Source organism: Calonectris borealis, chromosome 5 (assembly GCF_964195595.1).
Source record: "Calonectris borealis chromosome 5, bCalBor7.hap1.2, whole genome shotgun sequence".
NCBI lineage: Eukaryota > Metazoa > Chordata > Aves > Procellariiformes > Procellariidae > Calonectris > Calonectris borealis.
This window is the reverse complement of record NC_134316.1, coordinates 18,182,901-18,202,673: the sequence shown is the minus strand read 5'-3', so window position 1 is coordinate 18,202,673 and position 19,773 is coordinate 18,182,901. Positions and strand designations below refer to the sequence as shown.

At 42.5% G+C, this 19,773-nt stretch overlaps 2 protein-coding genes across 21 annotated transcripts in view; both read right to left on the bottom strand.

Annotated features, from left to right (window-relative positions):
- The window catches only part of NDUFB1 (NADH:ubiquinone oxidoreductase subunit B1), a 449,978-nt gene extending 436,360 nt beyond the window's left edge, over window positions 1-13,618 (bottom strand). The window contains exon 1 of the mRNA XM_075151242.1: window positions 13,614-13,618. The gene's annotated coding sequence lies outside the window, so the exon portion shown is untranslated. The remainder of the gene's footprint in view (window positions 1-13,613) is intronic.
- ITPK1 (inositol-tetrakisphosphate 1-kinase) overlaps window positions 1-19,773 on the bottom strand; it is a 163,631-nt gene that overhangs the window by 41,953 nt on the left and 101,905 nt on the right. Inside the window, exon 1 of one of the 20 annotated variants that reach the window (XM_075151225.1) lies at window positions 1,423-1,589. The exons of the other annotated variants lie outside the window; for them this stretch is intronic. Coding sequence (XP_075007326.1) covers window positions 1,423-1,492 — 70 coding nt within the window. The 5' untranslated portion in view covers window positions 1,493-1,589. Of the gene's footprint in view, window positions 1-1,422; window positions 1,590-19,773 lie in introns of those variants that run through there. 20 annotated transcript variants of the gene reach the window in all.

Here is a 19,773-nt window from a genome sequence, read left to right as displayed (position 1 = left end):
CCTGTAGTACAATGAAAAATGTAGCATTGCAAACACATCATTGCCAACTGGGCAACTACTGTTTCTTTACTTGCAAGAGTTTGAGAGTTAGTTACGAATGAAATTACCACCCTTTCCTCTCCCCTTTCTTTTTATCCTACTAAGCAGGAAATCCCAGCGAACTCTCAGAGCCCACATTTAATAATGTATCTTTCTAAGAACCAACTTAAGATTTTTAAAGGATTTTCATTTATTACAAGTCATGATCACTTCTGCATGGCTCTGTCCTCATTTCACTTCAGTTTCCCTCAAAAAATACCCAAGGGATTTTAATTCAATTTTATTTTTAACCTTTGCATCCCATTTCAAAAGCACTTATATTCTGCAGCATGAGTCTAGTCATGATATTCTGCCTTACATAAAGCTGCCAAAATCCAGGGTTAAACTGCAGTCAGCCAAATCTCAGAATTTTCAGTTCCAGGAGAACACAGCCCAGGAGTGTCCCAAAAGCCACTCCTTGGCACGAGCATCCCACCTCAGCCAGCAGGTACAACCTGCAGGCACCGGCACCAACATCTTTAAAATAACTTCAGATGCATTTCATTCCAGATACTCATCAGAGGAGACTGGAAAGATGTCACCTGGCTTTTTATTTCAATACCCATCTGACTACAGTACAACCAATAGAAGGAATGAGAGGGGACAGGACTTAAACATACCATGTGAACCAGCTTATCGGTTTCTGGTTTTCCTTATGCCCTTAGGCTTATTCTAGTCCACAAGAGAAGGGTAGAATCTCTAAGAGACCAAAAAGATTCATCTAATGGGGATCAGGAAGGCGTTTTTGCTCCACAGGATGAGGCTCATCCTTTGCACTCCAGGTTTGCAGAGCCAAGTGATGTTTCCAAAGGATGGAAACTCAGATGTGTATTTGTAGTGATGGGGTACGTGTTCACACACTCCCGTGGAAACTGTTCCCTAGTATTCACTTTGTTTCTCTGTATTTTACTTTTCCTTTAGGTTCCCCACTTCCTTTTCTCCTTGTCTTTGCCAGGGAGATTTTCAGCATCCCTTGCTCATTTGTGCTGCTTTTGGGGTTTTTTCCAGCATAAGGATGATGCCTGATCATAACAGGGCATATCAGCAAAGACAAAGGCTAATGGCAGATGTCTAGGGAAGAGTGTAGAACCACAGAAAGCTTACAATGACATTGTCCACGTCATACCCCATTGCAACAGCCATTTAGGGACTTCTTCAGGGAAGTAAAGGGTTTATCCGTTCTCAATAAGTTTTTCTACCATCAATCTAACTGCTTTTTCGAACACACACAAATTGGCATTCACAACATCCTGTGGCACTGAGTTTCCTTGTTTAGCTATGCAGTATAGGATAGTGAAAATGTTTTTTTTTTCCAAGCTTACCACCTACTACTTTCATATTTACCAGAAGAAACAACGCATTGCTGTTCCCATTCATCATCAGCATACTGCTCCTGATTCACAGAGGCCTCCATTGTGCTCCCCCATTGCTGCTTCAAGAAGTTTTGAGTTCTGATTTCATTCCAATCAAATCCTTTGCCAGTGAAGCTACTGTACTGGGGATGGAAAAGAAAGGGTCTGGCTGCTCTAGTGAAGCATTTTAGTAACACAATGCAAGTTTCTGTCAGCAGAAACTGATTTTGATTTTGCCTGCAAAGACTTATGCTGAGTCTTTAGCAGAGACTCTTAACAGCACAGGCAACCAGATGATCTTGTATTTATTGCACAAGACTCGGAGAAAAAAAAAAAAATCACACTTCTCTAAGCTTGCTTTAGGACTTCAGGCTACTTAGGTTGTGTTTCAATGTACCAGGTTATTATGTAGCCCTTGTAAGGGGTAGATACAGTCACTTTCTGAAAGAAAACAAGATATTTGGTTGGAAGAAGTTGGAGAAATGCAAGAGAATACTATGCTCGTAGATGCAGGTCAGATTTTGAACACAGTCTCCTACACAAAGTCCCTACCTCTCATATTAAAGTGCACTAAAGAAACAAGCCTACTTATTAAGAACTAGAAACTGCTCTAAAAAGATGACGAAATACTTAAAAGTTAGCTCTTTACTTAAATTTTCTTAGTTCAGAAGGGAACGCATTTCAGCAGCATTATAATGAAGATAAGAAGCTGCGCGTACGCAGTTACAGAGCATTAAACATACCACATTCCTTTCGTGTGATTTAGAAAACTACTCAGAGGCCATCATCAAAGAGATATTCTGTAATACCTATGCAGTTAACTCAGGCTGTAAATCCTCCCACCCTTGTGTTCAGAAGGAGGGAGAAGATTCCTGCTCCAAAAAAGCGCTGCAGGCCCAACTCAGAATTTGGTAGTGCTGGTCAGACTCTGACTTTCATCCACAACTGTGTCTAGACATGAATTTTCAGAGACTACTATGTAGGTAGGCAGGGAACAGTGTTCAAGTGTGATGCCTGCAGGGAATCAGTTTGCTTAACACCCCTCACTGACCAAATACACCACATACACCCCACCCCCCAAAAAACCCACTTGCCTCATTTAACATAAAAAATGCCGTACTACACAGGTTCTGCTCATCAGTTCCAATTAAGAACACAGGCAATAACATATAGCTGGAAATAAGCTTTAACTTTAGGTTAACTTTAAATCAAGAATCAGATTTTGCAGCTGGATTGGGTTGGTTTTTTTTTTTTATTTGCTTTGTAGCAGTAGATGTGTCTGGTTTGGGGGTCAGCTTGAAAAGCTCAGAAAGCTGCTCAGATGCTGGTTTTGAATCCTAGAGAAACCCCATACAATGCTCTCGCTGTCCCCCCTCCCAGAGGAGATGCGCTCAGCTGATTACACAGGCATCCCTAGTCCACTGCAGCGTGAAAGGAACTAGATCTGCGTAACTCCCTTCCATAGCCCATCTTCTTCCTTTTACCTTGGAAAAAAGCTATAAATTCAGAGGCTGCTATGATTCTGAGCTAACACATGCCTGGCAATGAGAGCTACTCCATTACTGGGAAAAAGATACAGCCTGGAAGAAAAGTATGTTTCTCCTGCACCACACAATGCTCATGGCTAGATGCAACCGTAACACAGAAATAACCTGCCCCCTGCAACGCGACACACAGCACGCTCTGCACAGAGAACAGAGAGGACTACTGCTGCTTTAGGCTTCACCTGCTACAGCCGAGTGTAGTATTTCAGGACGTTATAAGACTGAAAATCAAAGCAAACAGATGTCTCTGATCTTGGTAATATCACCTGCATTAGCAATTACATCAGAGGTGTTGGTTCTCAGGAAAGACATCCGCAGGATGACGGTGAGAATTTGGTCAATGGGCATTTTTCCATTATGGAAAACCCTTCAGTAAGGGCACCGTTGTTCTGTACCATAAAGGTCAGCACTGGCAAAAGACACTTCAGGAAGCCTTGTGACAAATGGCAGACCCGTCCCAATATTATCTTATCCAGCCATCAGCTAGAGATGTCTCAAATGGTAAATGCAATAGAAAAATAACAAATAAATCCTATTTTAGGAACAGCAGTCCTCTGGTCAACTCAGTCTACCAAAGTTTAGCTGCAGCTCTTCACAGACACATATATTAAGCTTAATTAAAAAACAAATATAGAGTCTGGCCTATTTGAACTACATTTGGTGACATATCGCCAGCCCATGGACTTTTCCTCCCCTACATCAAACTCTGACTTTAGCATATGTAATACTTCATTTTGTACAAACAAGTCTTCCTACAGGATAAGGACCATTACATTAAATTATCATTAATTTTAATTACCATGCTATCTCAAGTCTGGATATGTTGCCCAGCCTAAAGATATGTTTTGTTTCAAACTACAAAGCAGTGTCTCTCTTCTGGACTGTTTTTAAAAGCCATGACATTTATTTAACTCTAATGACAATCAGTATAAAGGAGAAAGCTAAATCACACCACTGAAATGGCAAACACCAAGTTCCCAGCAGTGTTAACCTTTCTCTGATCCCTTCTTCCAAGAGGCTGCTCCTTGCAATCTGATCAAACTTGAAAGCCCACAAGTACTTTGGAGATTAGCTGGTGAAGCAGAAAAGAGGAGAGTGAGTTAGGGTGGACAGTGAAGGTAAGAAAAGTGTTTCATTGTGCAAATTTCTTCACGCTTGATCCCCAAGGCTCTTTTTATTAAACATGTTTTATATTGCTTGAATGACAACCTGTACTGAAATTCCATAACCCCTCTTCTGTCACCAGTCAACAAAGCCCAGCACTGACACTGGCCTTAATTTAACACTGAGAAAGCAGAAGACGACGGAGGAAGACAGGTAGCCAGGGGTACCACCAGGTCTCTTGCACCCTTTATGTCACATAGAACACTTGAGTTTTTTACTTGGCTTGATGCAAATTGAATAGAGAAGGGCTCTAGAGACAAGAACAGGACACTACAATTTTGGAGATGTTGACAGATGAGGACGGGAAAAAAACCCACTGTTTTAGGTTTTGGCTACTTTTGGGGACATTGGGATCTGAAGCCTAAATAGTATCTCTTCTCATTGTTCTTGCTTGCCAGAAGTATTCTGCAATGGTGAGACAAACATCACTGTCTGAATGACTGAAAATCAAAAGACTAGGCATTAGACCCTGTGCATAATACAGTGCTACCAAGTACAGATCTACTGCTGGTATGGGAGGACACATGCATATTGTGTAGTTAACTCAGATTATAGTCTTAACCCAGATGATCTGAGCACAGGAATGTGTGGCTAGGTTTGGAGGTACTTTAATTCAGGCATGGGTTAGATCTGGGACCCCACTTTCACTCCAGCTACTTCATAAACTTCCTGTTAAGATGCAAATTAAAACTAACCCTAAAATTTTACTAAACACTGTTAGTCTGTCAAGGTTTGTGCTACAATCCTCTCGATCCTTCTATAAACACACTTCCTCATTGAGGAGAGCAACTGAAAAAGTTATATGGTGCCCTGGAACTACACGGCCTCGGGCCACATCCCATGCAGACAGGTGACTACAGCAATGGGACATATTGGGATGGGGCACAGGGGATGTTCAGTTGGAAGACCTCATGTGCGTATGACCATAGCATGTAGCGTGGATGTCGCTCAAGTGGCCAGTGTTCACAAGAGCTTAGAGAAGCAATCCCACTGTCACCAGTATACCCATCTTTATAGAGAGAGCTTTCATTAAGAGAACATAAACTGCACTTACTTTTCCTTCCCCAGCTTGGTGGAAAAAGTGGCTATTGCCAGCAATTCAAGCTCGTTGTGGAATAAACTTATAATATTTTAAACTGGCAAATACTGAGCAGGTCAGACATCCTCCCCAGTGGGGGCCCTGACACAACTATGTGTTAATAAAATGGGAAGGGAGAGAAGTGCACACATTTCCAGACACCTAGAAGACAAACAGTGTCTGTCAAGCTCTGCACCCAGATTTAACATGCAGGTAAGGCATCTGCACTCACGTATTGGAACATTTTGTCTGTTTTTTTCCTAAGAATAAGCACTCTCCAGTGGAATTCATGCTAGAGTCTTGTACATGTGTACAGCCTAGAATTAGGTGGCCTCAGGTTCTCTTAAAAATAACCTTGTTTGATGCTTGCATCCACTGAACCAGAACAGATGTTCTCTAATCATGTTTTTCTTCTCACTAGGGTGAGAAGACAGCGGCAGTATGAGAAGAGCTGCTTCCAGCACTGGTGATACCTGGAACTGAGGATAAACAATAAAAAACGGCTTCATTTGCTCTTAGAATCCTCTTTTAGCATGTTATTTGATATGGACAGAGAAACAGATTAATTTTTTTTTTTTTTAAATCTTTTTCACTGTTTGTTCTCCTAAAAGTCCATGGTCATGCCCTGACATGAAAATTCTGACATTTGAATATCTGTTCTCTCACTACTTTGTAATAACTGGCATTAAGTTTATCAAATAATTTGTTGAATAATTAGGTTTTAAATAGCTTCACAAAAAACCAAAACTGCTTAAATTTTAATTACTGACTTCTTTTGCAATATCCCTTTCAAAAACCAGTGCAAGGACTAGCAATTTATTCTCATGATTATTAATGCAACTCCATTACACAGTCTGAATTTCCTATTCCTCTGGATCTGCCTTCTCTCGCTCATGTTCCCTGCCTCCTTTTTCAGGGAAACAGATTGAGTATCCTCCCAGAAAGGATCCCTGCTCAATCTTACATTAATAGATCATGTAGTCGGAATGAAAAAGGGAAGACAGAGAAATGACAGAAGAACAACAAAAGGTCAGAAAACTGAAATTCTTCCACAACATCATTCTACATCAAAAGGCAGTGAACTCGCAGATCTGACCCACAAATGTTAGTTAGAATCAAATCAGCTGGATGAGAAGTGCTGGAGACAAACCAGGATGCCCTGAGTAATTCCATTCATCTTCTATTTGCGTTTTGTAACACAACAAACTACCCCTACTGCACCCAGACCAGGGGTAACTCAAAGCAGAGCTACACACCACAATTCTCACCTCATGCGTTGCACAGAAATGAGGTCTGGGACATGCAAAGAAAATGGCGTACTTTTAAAATGAACACTGCAATCCCTCTGCTTCTTAAAATCAATACATGTTCCTTCCCACTCCAGTGCTCTAGCATAATGAAGGCTCTGCAGGAAGAGCCTCCCAGGGAGCAGCCAGGCTGGCCTGTCTGGGGACAGCAGGAGCTGGGCACCAAAAACCCCACCACCCTTCATGGGAGACAGGTCTAATTCCTCCAGAGCTGTATGAGCATTCCTGCCTTGCTGTTCTGTGCACTGTGATTTTCTTGACTCTCGAGGTTTATTTTAAGGTCTGAATTAGCTTCTGCGGAGTTTGGCTGTTAGTAATAGGTCTAACAAGTTGTAGTTTTGTTCTTTGCAGAAACAAAATTCACAGCAGTTCCCAGTACAATGATTTTACAATCTTATTTTTCAACTTGAAGCAGGGTGTGCAGGAATAAACTCAGAGAGATGAAAGCGATCGATCGGGCTGAGGGACTGGTGGACTGGGCACCAATGACATTCATCACTTGACAGAAGAACCTAACGCAAAACTAGGATTCATGCAAATAGGGATGGCTCATTTCTGAGAGTTAAGTCAAAACATTCGCTTCCTAATTAAATCAATCCTGAGATCTCAGTACGACTTTGTCATATGCTTGCTACTTACACTCTTTCAGAGCTCAGCTGCACCGCTCCCTCCCATCTCAACGATTTCACTTCAGTTTGCTTAGCACAAACTTGCATCTACACTATCTTTGCATCTGTGCTTTGCTATACTGATCCCTGCAAGTTATATGTGATATCCTAGGAGTTATTTTTCATAACTGCCCACTGTCCAGATAACCACTCCCTTCAGCACCAATTTTTTTTCTTTTCTTTGTTTTTTTTTTTAAGCTCAAGTGCACTTGGACTTTTCTTTGACCAGAGTATTTCAGACCAGAAAGAGAATTGTGGGGTTTTTTTTGGTTTAGTCAAGACACCTGGATTCAGGAGACTGACTACAGCACAGGTCTTGCCAGCCTGAAGAACTCTGCCTCACATACCAACAGTTCATCTATGCATTCTTCCCTCACAGTTATAAAATACGCCTTCTCCCAATAACTACACAACAACCGGGACTTTTATACTACTCAGTTTTATAATCTCAAGGATTTCTACAAAATGGCTGTGAAATCCAAACTGTAAAGGACTGAAGCATTCAACTCTATGCTTATGCTCATGGCACAATGATAGACTATTAAGATATTTAGCTTAAACCTTTTTAAGGCGTGCAGCTGTAAAGGTGCAATACCAGCCCTTCACATTTCACAGCTGACTGAAGAATTAAGGATTCTCCTTAGCCCTCTTCAGATTTGTCTAAATATTGGAGAAATGACAAACTAAGCCATGAAATGATTGAAATGATGCTATAAAAGCAGGATCTAAATAGGTCTAGGAACTCTCGTTCTAATCTGTGTTTTTCTACCCAATTTTGGTTTGCCCTGAGCAAATCCCTTATGAACTGCATGTCAAGACATTTCTATAATGATCGAGTGAGCATGTATTATTTATGGCAAGATTTATATAACTACCTACACATGGGAAGCTCAGCACAGTGTATTTTTAGCATCAGATACTCCAGGCTTCAAAATAATGACAAAACCTGAATGTTTAAAGAAACCAGGTCATAGCTCAGAATTCAGTTTTCACTAAATGCTGTTTCAAAATATTTCCTCTGCTTACAGTTACAACTAAAAGCTATGTGGACACCATGGAAGCCTTACTGTTTTCCCCTAACACCATAGGATCATTTGTATTACAGTAGCATTAGAAGGCGAGTATTTTGAGAACTGTGCAAAACACACGATAAGCCGTAGTGTCTCCTTTGGAGAAGTTTCAAACCAAACAAAGAGGACTGATGAAGGTGTGAAATGAAGAAACAAGGGGGTGGAGAGATTAACACCCACCCAGACACCACCTGAAAGGCTTGGAACAGGATCAAGCCTTTCAAGCCCCAAGTCAGTGGAGTTCTTCTACAGGTTTGTCTTTAACAACTTCAAATCTCTCTCTCTACCTTCCTGACACAATACCCTTGCTCTAATGGAGATAATGATGGTGCAGTTCCTAGATTAATACTATGTGCCCTACAGCCACTAAAACCACACATCAACACTTTAGTCTTTAGAAGTTGCAGTACATGGTGTACACAGCAGAAAAAATCACATCACCAGAACACAAACCAGAAAACATTTTGAAAAAATCAGTTAGTTTTTTTAAAGTCAAAAAAAAAAAGGAAAGGAAGCCTACTTACATTTAGGTTTCAAAGAAAACAAACTTCCCTATAAGCCTGAACAAACATTCAGTGCATGTGGATCTACCTTTACAAAAGGAAAAATGAATTTTCCTATAAAGGCTAACCAAGTATGGAAAGTTATTAAAAGAAATTCTCTTGGACAAAATAAGAAGAAAAATAAAGACTGCATGAGAACGCAGAAGGAAAACGGATCAAAACCAGCTACATATGAGGAGACACATTAAATTCAATATGAAATGCATTTGTTTTACTCTTCAGTTCCAGGCAGGCTTTTACTTTCACTGCAACTAACCAAACACTTACGATCTGATGCAATTCACTAACTTACATGGTTAAAAATGTACCTAAAGTTGGGTATATTTACATTTGGGAGATACATTTTGTTTAAAGAGTCTTTACTATTCCTAAAACAGAAGGAAAAAAAAAAATGTGATTTTAGGATTAGATAGAGAACTATGACTGTCTTTTTTTCTTAAGATAAAATCCTTGTGGTAAATCAAAGATATAAATAGTAAAGATAAGACAAGTACCACCAGATTGAGAGAAGTATGTGCATATCTAGCTGTGATTCTCATGCAGCCTATTACGCTTTGAATCCCAGCTCTGTCTCAATATTAGGTGGGTTTTGCTTGTGCCAAGGTTCAGGGCTCCAGTAAAAGGTGAAACGGCCAATGCAGACAGAAATCTGTGTTGTTAAAAGATGGTACTGCTTTTTGTGGGTAAATCTGACTGTGAATCAATTTGGACTTGAAATTAGAAGGGATTCTCAACTGTTTAAGTATCCAGTCTCTTGAGCCACCTGCCAGCTGGAAGACAGGGACGGGGAGCAGAATGAAGCCCCCATAATCCAAGGGGAAATGGTTAGTGACTTGCTACACACACAAGTCTATGGGGCTGGATGGGATCCACCCAAGGGTACTGAGGGAGCTGGCAGAAGTCCTCACAAAGGCGCTTTCCATCATTTATCAACAGTCCTGGCTAACCGGGGAGGTCCCAGTTGACTGGAGGTTAGCAAAGGTGATGCCCATCTACAAGAAGGGCTGGAAGGAGGATCTGAGAAACTACAGACCTGTCAGTCTGACCTCAGTGCCGGGGAAGGTTATGGAGCAGATCATCTTGAGTGCCGTCACACGACACGTACAGGACAACCAGGTGATCAGGCCCAGTCAGCATGGGCTATGACAGGCAGGTCCTGCTTGACTAACCTGATCTTCTATCACAAGGTGACCTGCTTAGTGGATGAGGGAAAGGCTGTCGACGTTGTCTACCTGGACTTTAGTAAAGCCTTTGACACTGTTTCCCACAGCATTCTCCTGAAGAAACTGCCTGCTCATGGCTTGGACAGGCATACTCTTTGCTGGGTAAAAAACTGGTTGGCTGGACAAGCCCGAAGAATGGTGATGGAGTTAAATCCAGGTGGCGGCCAGTCATAAGTGGTGTTCCCCAGAGCTCAGTATTGGGGCCAGCTCTGTTTGATATCTTTATCAATGATTTGGACAATGGGATCAAGTGCACCCTCAGTCAGTTTGCAGACGACACCAAGTTGGGCGGGAGTGTTGATCTGCTGGAGGGTAGGAAGGCTCTGCAGGGGGACCTGGACAGGCTGGATCGATGGGCTGAGGCCAACTGTATGAGGTTTGACAACGCCAAGTGCCAGGTCCTGCACTTGGGTCACAATAACCCCATGCAACACTGCAGCCTTAGGGAAGAGTGGCGGAAAAGGACCTGGAGGTACTGGTCAACAGTGGCTGAATATGAGCCAGCAGTGTGCCCAGGTGGCCAAGAAGGCCAATGGCATCGTGGCCTGTATCAGAAATAGTGTGGCCAGCAGGAGTAGGGAAGCGATTGTCCCCCTGTACTCGGCACTGGTGAGACCACACCTCGAATACTGTGTTCAGTTTTGGGCTCCTCACTACAAGAAGGACATGGAGGTGCTGGAGCGTGTCCAGAGAAGGGCAATGAAGCTGGTGAAGGGTCTAGAGCACAAGTCTGACGAGGAGCGGCTGAGGAACTGGGACTGTTTAATCTGGAGAAGAGGAGGCTGAGGGGAGACCTCATCGCTCTCTACAACTACCTGAAAGGAGGTTGTAGCGAGGTGGGTGCCGGTCTCTTCTCCCAGGTAACAAGTGATACGATGAACGAAAACGGCCTCAAGTGGCACAAGGGGACGTTTAGATTGGATATTAGGAAAAATGTCTTCACTGAAAGGGTTGTCAAGCATTGGAACAGGCTGCCCAGGGAAGTGGTTGAGTCACCATCCCTGGAGGTATTTAAAAGAGGTGTAGATGTGGTGCTTAGGGACATGGTTTAGTGCTGGACTTGGCACTGTTAGGTTTACTGTTGGACTTGATAATCTTAAGGGTCTTTTCCAACCTAAATGTTTCTAGTAAGGTGAGGAGAAGGGCAAAAACCTGACTGCTCTTCCCACTGGCTCACCCTGGGTTTCTGGAAAGGGCTGGATGATAAAGTGCCTACATAGGCAGGCCTGGACTCAATAAGCCTGGCTATGTTGTGTATGTTGATAAGCCTGGATACTGAACTAACACAGAAAGTTCAATTTCCTTGTAGGAAGAACAAAAAAAGGAGGGTTTGGTGTGCGTAACCAGTCTGTCTGTCTTGCTCTCTCTTTTTTGTGTTATGGGGGAGGGAGGCAGCCTCACAGGCACATAGGTACCACTTGTTGAAGCTGTTTCAGCTACTCCCTCTCTCTTCCCTCAGCAATAACTTAGGTGGCTACGACTGCTGCATCTCGTGCGTGAAGCCAGTGCCAGGCAGAAAAATCTTCACAAATCAACCACATAAGGTCCTCCACCCATACCCGCCTTCAGAGAGCAACGTATGCCTGTGTTTGGCACAGGTACCACTATTGTTTCAGCTACTCGGTTACATGAAGAATTTTAAAAGCTTCTCTAACCACTTAAATGATGGCACTGGTTACACATCTTCAGCCTGTTTCAGAAAGGATTTGTCCTAATTCACAAAAGTGTCTTTGAAAACAATCACTCTAAGGAGTAAGGCAAGAGGGAAGAGGCAAAGTGTTGCATGATCTTGGCTCAGGACAGGCGTGCACTTGCAAAGGGCTGCATCTGCGGAGCAGTTCCTGCCAGAGGTGCAATTACCATCTGGAATGGTAACCCTGCCCCAACACCTGCACAGATGTAGTTATACAGACTACAAAGGTGCTTTCTTCTGGTACAGTTCATCCCTCCTCCCACACAGGAAGTTGTGTAAGAGCATCCACATTAGAGCTGTCATTCACTGGAAGGAATGAAAAGCAAGACACCTAATGCAGACAAGCGCTCAGACCCTCCTAGACAGGACTCTCCTATAACTCCAGCCCCCCACCACTGTGAGCACAGTTTGTGTTTTATTTCTGCATATAACTAGTTTACAGCTATAGTAAGTCCTTAATGTTAAGTTCAAAACAAATGGACAAGCCAAACTGCCTGCAACAGGGCTCGCACTTTCGTCACAGGTGTGAAGCAAGATGCTTTTCAGTGAAGCATGAAGCAAAGCTCCTTTAGTCTCACCTTGTATAGGTGTCCAAAAGAACAAGTCACCTTTCTCCCACGGACTCTTTGGCCAGCAAGCTATGGAGTAAGAGTGGGAGAGGAAGGGAGGGAAAAGAGGAGATATTTTCCTCTCTTTTCTTCTTCTCCGAATTCTGAAATCTCAAAAATGCTGACTCTTTCCACCCCTTTTAGATTCATTATAAATGATCATTTCTTCAGTGAAAATAAAATGGATCTTTTCTGATCTCTTCTAACATTATTTTCTTTCAAAATACTGAAAAACGAAAGCAATTACAATTAGCTCTAGTGTCTAGAACATTTACTTTCCCACAGCACAGGATCTTGAGGGGAAGCATCACGCTTACAGAATTGCCTGTATTTCATAAACAGCTCATAAAATGGGAAGGCATACAAACATTGTGGGGTGATGTTGGAAGACACAACACTCAGAATGACTACAAAACCTAGCAAATGTAGAGCTCTGCACTCCCCTAAGCACTTCTGCTCTGTAGGTAAACACATTTCAAGATTTAGCAGTTTAACTAACTGGCAGCCTAACAACTGATTAGAAAACTCAGCGTCAAAATTTGTAACTGCAATAAAATGTCAGCATAGATTTTACCCCCAAAACTCATACCAGACTCTGGGTTGCAAAGGCAGCAAAAATCAACCAAACAAAAGCCCATCTACAGTCTGGTGTGCCTGAATGACAACCTAGAACAGATCCATGGAATGCCAAAGAATTTATGGCAGAATTCATTTTCCTTCAGCAAAATACAAGGAAAGTGCATTTGAACTGGCTAGTTTTCTTGGTGGAAGCACCCCTCCCAACTGCACCTGCCTTCCTGCCAAAACTAGCAGGGTTTTTAAAAAATATTTTCTTAAATAGGAACTAAAAAACTGTCCCCAAGAGCAACAACAGCATCAGCAAATTACACAGTACAAAAAATCAGTTAGTGTGATACACTTCTCTCCTTCTAGAAAACCAACACTAATTGCCCAATACTGAAGTAACTGCAGTTTATCTCCTAGCAAATGCTTGTGAGGATTCCCAAATCAGCAATTAGCATCTGTCCCATTGTGCTTCTCTGCCTAATATCTTATGCAAATTACACAATTTATAGCTTTAGATTTAATGTGTGGTTGCCTAATGCCGCAAGGCAAGAGGAGCCTGCTGATTCAGGAATGCATTGCTCAACTGCCTCACCCTTGTGAAGCAAGTGACAAACTCATTCCACAGATTTCTCCACCAGGGAGGAAATACTTGCTCCTGCTGTGCCACATCCACATGAACAGGTGCAGCCACAGCCCACAGCTCCTCTCTTGGCATCCCAAAAATTAGAATGAAGCCAGCTTCAGCCCGGAAGTCATATAGCCAGAGTAATGTGACTCTGCCCAACTAAAACATACTGCTTTTTGTAAGGGAGCACAGCCAAACATATTCAGGTCTGGCTGCACTGACCCATTGGAGACTTTGCCACAGTGGGAGCCCAAGACTACTTGGACTGCTTAGCTCTTATGCCAGCACAGGTAAGCATACACGTTACACATCTCCGTCTGTGCTGGCCCCACACAGGACAAATATCTATTAACATTTTAGTGTGACTTCGTTAAGCTCCCTCGCTCAAGCTGTCAGCAGTTGATGCATTTCATTCTGAAGGACAATCAACATCAGGAAATACTGGTCTGGAAAGGACCTCACCAGGTTACCTACCCCAGTCCCACTGCCTTCAGGCAAGATGAAATGCTAAGACCAAGATGCTTGTCTATCTAATCTGTTCCTAAAAGGAAAGTACAGAAGGTTCATAACTACTCCATTAGTTTGCCCCAGCACTACAGTAGCCTTGCAACCAAAAATCTTATCATACTTACCTCCTCCTCCTCCCAGTGTTCAAACAGCATACTCACAGGCTTCCCAAATGCTGACTAACCCTCAAAAGGCTCCTCTGGTGAAGCAGGGAAGTTTGGCTGGCATTTTAGAGATCAAGAGAATAAGCAGGGCTGTCGTCAAGGCCCTGAATCTCAACAACAGAGATCAAAAATGCCTGGTTCCCAGCCGTGAGGCTCTGTGCGCTGCATTTCTTCAGAAATATCAGGTAAAGCAAGTCAAATTGGACTATTTGAAAAACGTAAGTATCCCTGAAGATTTGGCTGCAATGAAACTGCACTGCCAAAATCTCAGTGCCGTATTCTGGCAGAGTTCAGAAATTCTCTTAACATACGCCTTGCCTGCAATGCTGCATATTGACTAGTGGTATTACACATGAACCAGGACTTAGCACAGGATGGGACTCAAATTCAGTGTCCCTACTGCTCACCCGGATGGACATCTTATTCTATCACACCAGCTTACTTAGTTGCTGGTGTGTTGGTAAGCTCTCAGTTTTAAGTGAAGAAGTTGCTTCAGTGAAGTTGAACTCTCCCACAGGATCAAGATCTTAGTGGACCTTCAAACATTAATAAAATACAAATCAGAAAGGACAAAGCTCTTCCTGAACGTTAACATCTTCTGTCGCCTTCATAATATGTTTAGCATCTCTCAGTCAAGAGAAGAACCTCGTTCAGAATATTCATACACCCTTTGTCAGTAAAGACGCGTGGTGGGTAGATGTCTGCGTCTCTGCAGGATAGATTTCACTGCCGTCTCCTCACTGGCACTCAGAGACACAGCAAACACCCCCACCAAGTTCGTTAAGAAGGACCTGGAGTATGAATGCTCCCTCGTGTAGGAATCCCAATGCCGCATCTAAAGTTAACACGCCCAGTAACAGCTGAGAGCTCGCTTCCCTCCTTGCCCCGGCAGACACTAAAGAAGCTGGCAGCTGAGCTGCAGCAAGGGGGAAAAGCTGCAGCTATTCTGATCATGGAGAGGCTTGTTAGGGTGGGCAGGAGGGTGAGACCTGCGAAGCGCTATCTGTTGAATCATTTTTATATTTACGTGGGAGATGAATTTTGCAACCAGTCAGTCTTTCTCATGATTTTACCAGGTAGCAAGGGAGGAAATGAAACAAAAATTTTTAAAAGTTGAGAAGTCCCAGCGTGCTAACGCACGCCCTGTCCCAGACAAGGCACCAACGTGATCTGGAGGACAACCTCCTTGATCCTCTAGTAGAACAAGAGCTAACAGACAAACTCCTTCGAGGGTGTTCAGTACCATTAAGTCCCTGTCATGTATTACGAGTGCCTGTCCCACAGTGCCACGGTTCTGTCCCCTCATGCATACTTGCCTTGCTCCACAGGGTTTTGTGTGGGCTTTAACACAGTGGAAGACAGAGCTATCGAAGAAAAAATAGTCATAAACACATCATCCAGCTATATTTCTGAAAGAATAACAGCTTTAACACGTCAGGCTGTATTTGAAGTTCCCGTTTAACATGCGGAGTGCTCATAATAGTTAATATAAAATCCCAAGACTTTATTCACAAGACAGTAAGAGTGCCAAAATGTTACTACTTGTACCAGCTTTAAAATTTATGTAGAACTAAAAAATGCTTTAAATCATCACTGCATTTTCAGGCATTCCTTCTTCCTGGGCGATGAGAACTGAAAACAGGAACTACCAAATCAAATGAGGACCACAGTTCAGCTTATACAGTGTCATCTCAGTTTCTGCTACTTGGCAGTGGATTTCAAATCACAGGAAAGGCAATATATACTGTCTCCCAACATATCCCGAGTTCAGAGTTCATAAATGGAATTTCTTTCTAACACCCACCAGTCAGTACCATATACTCCAAAGCACGATGGCTTGTAAACCTTCTAAGCCTAACTGTGAGTGTTTCCTACCTTTTGGTGTCCAGCTATGACCTTAGTTGATATTTTACGGCAACTGCACAGATATTCAGCGGAACTCTACTCCGACATTGTAGGGAAGAGAAAAAGGAGAAGATTTCTCCATTTATTCATATTTTGTTTGCTTACATTTTGTTTCACCGCTGCTAGCCCCAGGTTGATCTCACTCTCCCCTTGTGTGGCCGTCTCTTGGCACCAACCATGTCCCTTTTCTCCAGGATTCCTTTCATTTCTAATGCGTATTTTTAAATTCAGGAAAGCAGAACTGAAAACAGTCTTCGTGGAAAGAAAGCACTTTATTTCCATAACTGTATGCTCAGTATCTTCAATGCTATTTTTGGCCACCATAATCTTTTTGTTTGGTTCTGTTGGCATGTTCTCTTTTGACTACTGAGGCAGAGAGGGCAGAAGTTTCCAGTGAGCTACCCACTGTGACGCCAAGGTCTTTCCTGAGCCATGAGTCAATGTAGAAGTTAACAATGCATGAGCTGTCCACATTATTTCTTTATGGGCCCAAGAGACTGCAATAAACTGAATCTATCATCATGCTGACTCTTTACTGATTTTTGGTAGACCCAACTGATATTGCTGTGTCCCCCATTGTCTGGAAAAAACTAAACAACTTGGATTTATCTGAAAAATTTGCCATCCTGTGTCCTGGAACGTCACTAGTACGGGATGCTTGACTTGCCACATTGAAAGCAGTTTATTTATCTCTGTCTTTGGTCTTGCACTTTCTGATGCTTCAGTTTACTTAACATCTGCCCTCAAAGGAGTGATTTTTCTTTTCTTTCTGAAAGTTGTTTCAATGTGCTGACTTGTATCCAGCTATCCAATCTTGAGCTGATAGCTTCGAAGAACTCTAATAGGCCAGAAGGCCTGAAGGCAACCGAAGCAACATGGCCACGCAGTGCCGTATGTGACACACAGACAATTTCTACTATTCAGATTATTTTAACCTGATTTAACAAGCAGGGTTCACTCTCAGTGTACAGAACTAAAAAAGTTGCATATTTCCCTACAAATGACAGGAGTTCTGAAACATGCTCCACGTACACTTTGCCCACGAAACAGGGTATGATAGAATGCAACATATGCCTGTAACACTACCATTTTTTCTTCTCAGGGTAGCACCTTTCCGTTTTCATGGAGCTAAGTTGTATCCCGCAGAATCAGTTTTGCTTCCTTTACACAAACGCAGTATAGTGACCTGAACCGTGATTACTGACATTCCAGAAGAGCTGACTGTCTCCATACAGCCATGCCAGCCTATGGATGCATTTGGGTATCTCCATTTCCACTCCATATCCAGTGTTTACACATCAGGGGAAAAAAAAAAAAAATCAACACTTTCCAATCACTACTGTAAGAAGGTTACCACAAACAGGAAGAAAGCAAGATGTTAGAGGTGTATGAAATGACAATGGCAAATCAAATAACCTTGTGTAGGAAAGACTATCAAGCAACTGACGATAGAAGTTTGGTTCCACTCAATCATAACAACCCAGGAAGTGGTTGAGTCACCAACTCTGGAGGTATTTAAAAGATATGCAGATGTGGCACTTAGGGACATGGTTTAGTGGTGGACTAGGCAATGTTAGGTTAACTGTTGGACTTGATGATCTTAAAGGTCTTTTCCAACCTAAAGGACTCTATGAATAAACTATACAAGAAATACAGATCATCTCAAGTCCCTCTCATCAAACTTTACACTTGCAGCCTCTAACTTCAGAAAGCCACTTGGAGAATTCATGAGACAGAACCAACTGCTGACATCAAGGAACATAAAGGTCCTCAAGCTTTCATTATTTTCTTTGCTGACAAATGTCATAACAGCTGCACAAAGCCAGCAGGTAAGTGAAACAGGAGCCGATAGTACCTTTAGGCTGGATGCTAGTGGCCCTGGTAAGGGAAAGCAGCCTCTTCATGAATCTCTCTGGTCATCAGCTGACCTCATGCTACCCTGATAAAGCCTCAAGGTTCTGCTGGACTCTTCATGAGGAGAGATTAGATTCTAACCAGGGGTCTCACATGTTGGCTAGATACTTGACTGAGGAAATGAGAGGGATGCTACTTTTCTTGTCCATGCTAGACTACTGAAACACATCTTACAATAAACTGCTTCTTCAGCAGCAAAAGTGACACGAACACATCATGCCAGAACTGGAATAATGTTCCACCAGCTGAGTCCTGGTTTCCAATTCAGATGAAAGGTCCTATTTTTCAAGACTTATTTCTTGACCTCTGATCTTACGACAATATGAGTAGAAACATCAGGGAAAAAGACACTTGCTACAAGTATTCCCAGTTAAGTTTTACATTGATATTGTGAGCAATTTATCTTTCATTGTCCCTTCCTAACTTCTTCTAGCACCCAGATACTTGGAAAAAGTATCTTCTCTTGTTGGATGCCAGCCAAGGAAATTTCTGCTCAAGAGGATCAGAATAACTTGAAACACACCTGTGCTAGAATTTAAAACATCCAGTTTATTCAGTGAAGACTTCCCCATGACAAGAAGAATCCCTGCTCCTCCTTTCCTAATTATATACAGAGAATAATCCTCAAAAATTAATCCTTGTTCTGTTCTTAAAATTCAAACTGGAGATGTCTTAGGAATGTCCCATGACAATGGAGTGCAGTCATGGCTTATATCTTTACCCCATAAAAGCAGATTCAGTCATTCTTCAGATCCACCCAAGCCCCAAACCCAAAATTCATAGAAGCTCTTGCTTAAAATGCCATAAACTTTCCCACGTTTTCAGCTTTATCAAATACACAAATGCTTTAAAATGATGCATGTAGTTGTAAACCAAAAGTTTCCAACACTGGTTATGCAATAAATGGATAAAAGGTCCAGCCTTGTTTCTTTTTAGATTCAGATAAGCAAAGGAGACTGAAAGTGGGAGCAGATTCCCCATGTCTGGCCACAAAAGCACACAAGATTTAAAGATTAAACCTAAGTGCACCCAAAAGTAACATCTGAATTTTACAGACAGGCTTATTTTGAAAGCTCAGTGACCACCAAGACTACTAGGATCGAAGATGAAGATTGTTGGTTCAAGGAGTTCTGGCTGGCACACTGTGAGACAAAATGATAAAAATGTTTTCTATGTTGTTCTCTGGGCTTTGTGTCTGTGTTGGACTGCAGAGTCAGCTTGAACAATACCAAGCTGATGTATCTGAGCAGGCCAGAAGCGGCAGGCTAGCAGACTGCCACTCCTGGCTGCAAGAACAGGGACTGTGACCATCATTTCCACAGGGGCCCCCAGCTCCCTGGTCCCTCCTACCTATGCTGGGACAGAGCTGACAGCTCAAAATAATGAAAACCTGGGAAGGGGGAGGAAAGGCAAGAAGGGAAAGGAGAGTCGGTTCATATTTTCTGTTTATGAAATCGCTAACTTTCAGCTTCTTACCTTAGAAAATCCTTTTGTAAAGTACCTTAACAAGAGCAAGCAACAGTACAAGAGAGGAGATTCCAGGTTCCCTTTGCGGCTTCCCACTTTCTTTTCCTGCCACCTCTCTCAGGACAGGATTAGTCCTTTGGATGGCAGCTGTCTACTTTAAATTTCAAAGCTAGGGCTTGTTTATTGTAACACCAACATGTCCGTGTCCCTCTGTCAACCCCCATCCTAGATGAATGAATGAGCTTTTATGAGAAAGATGTCAGGTCACACCTCCAT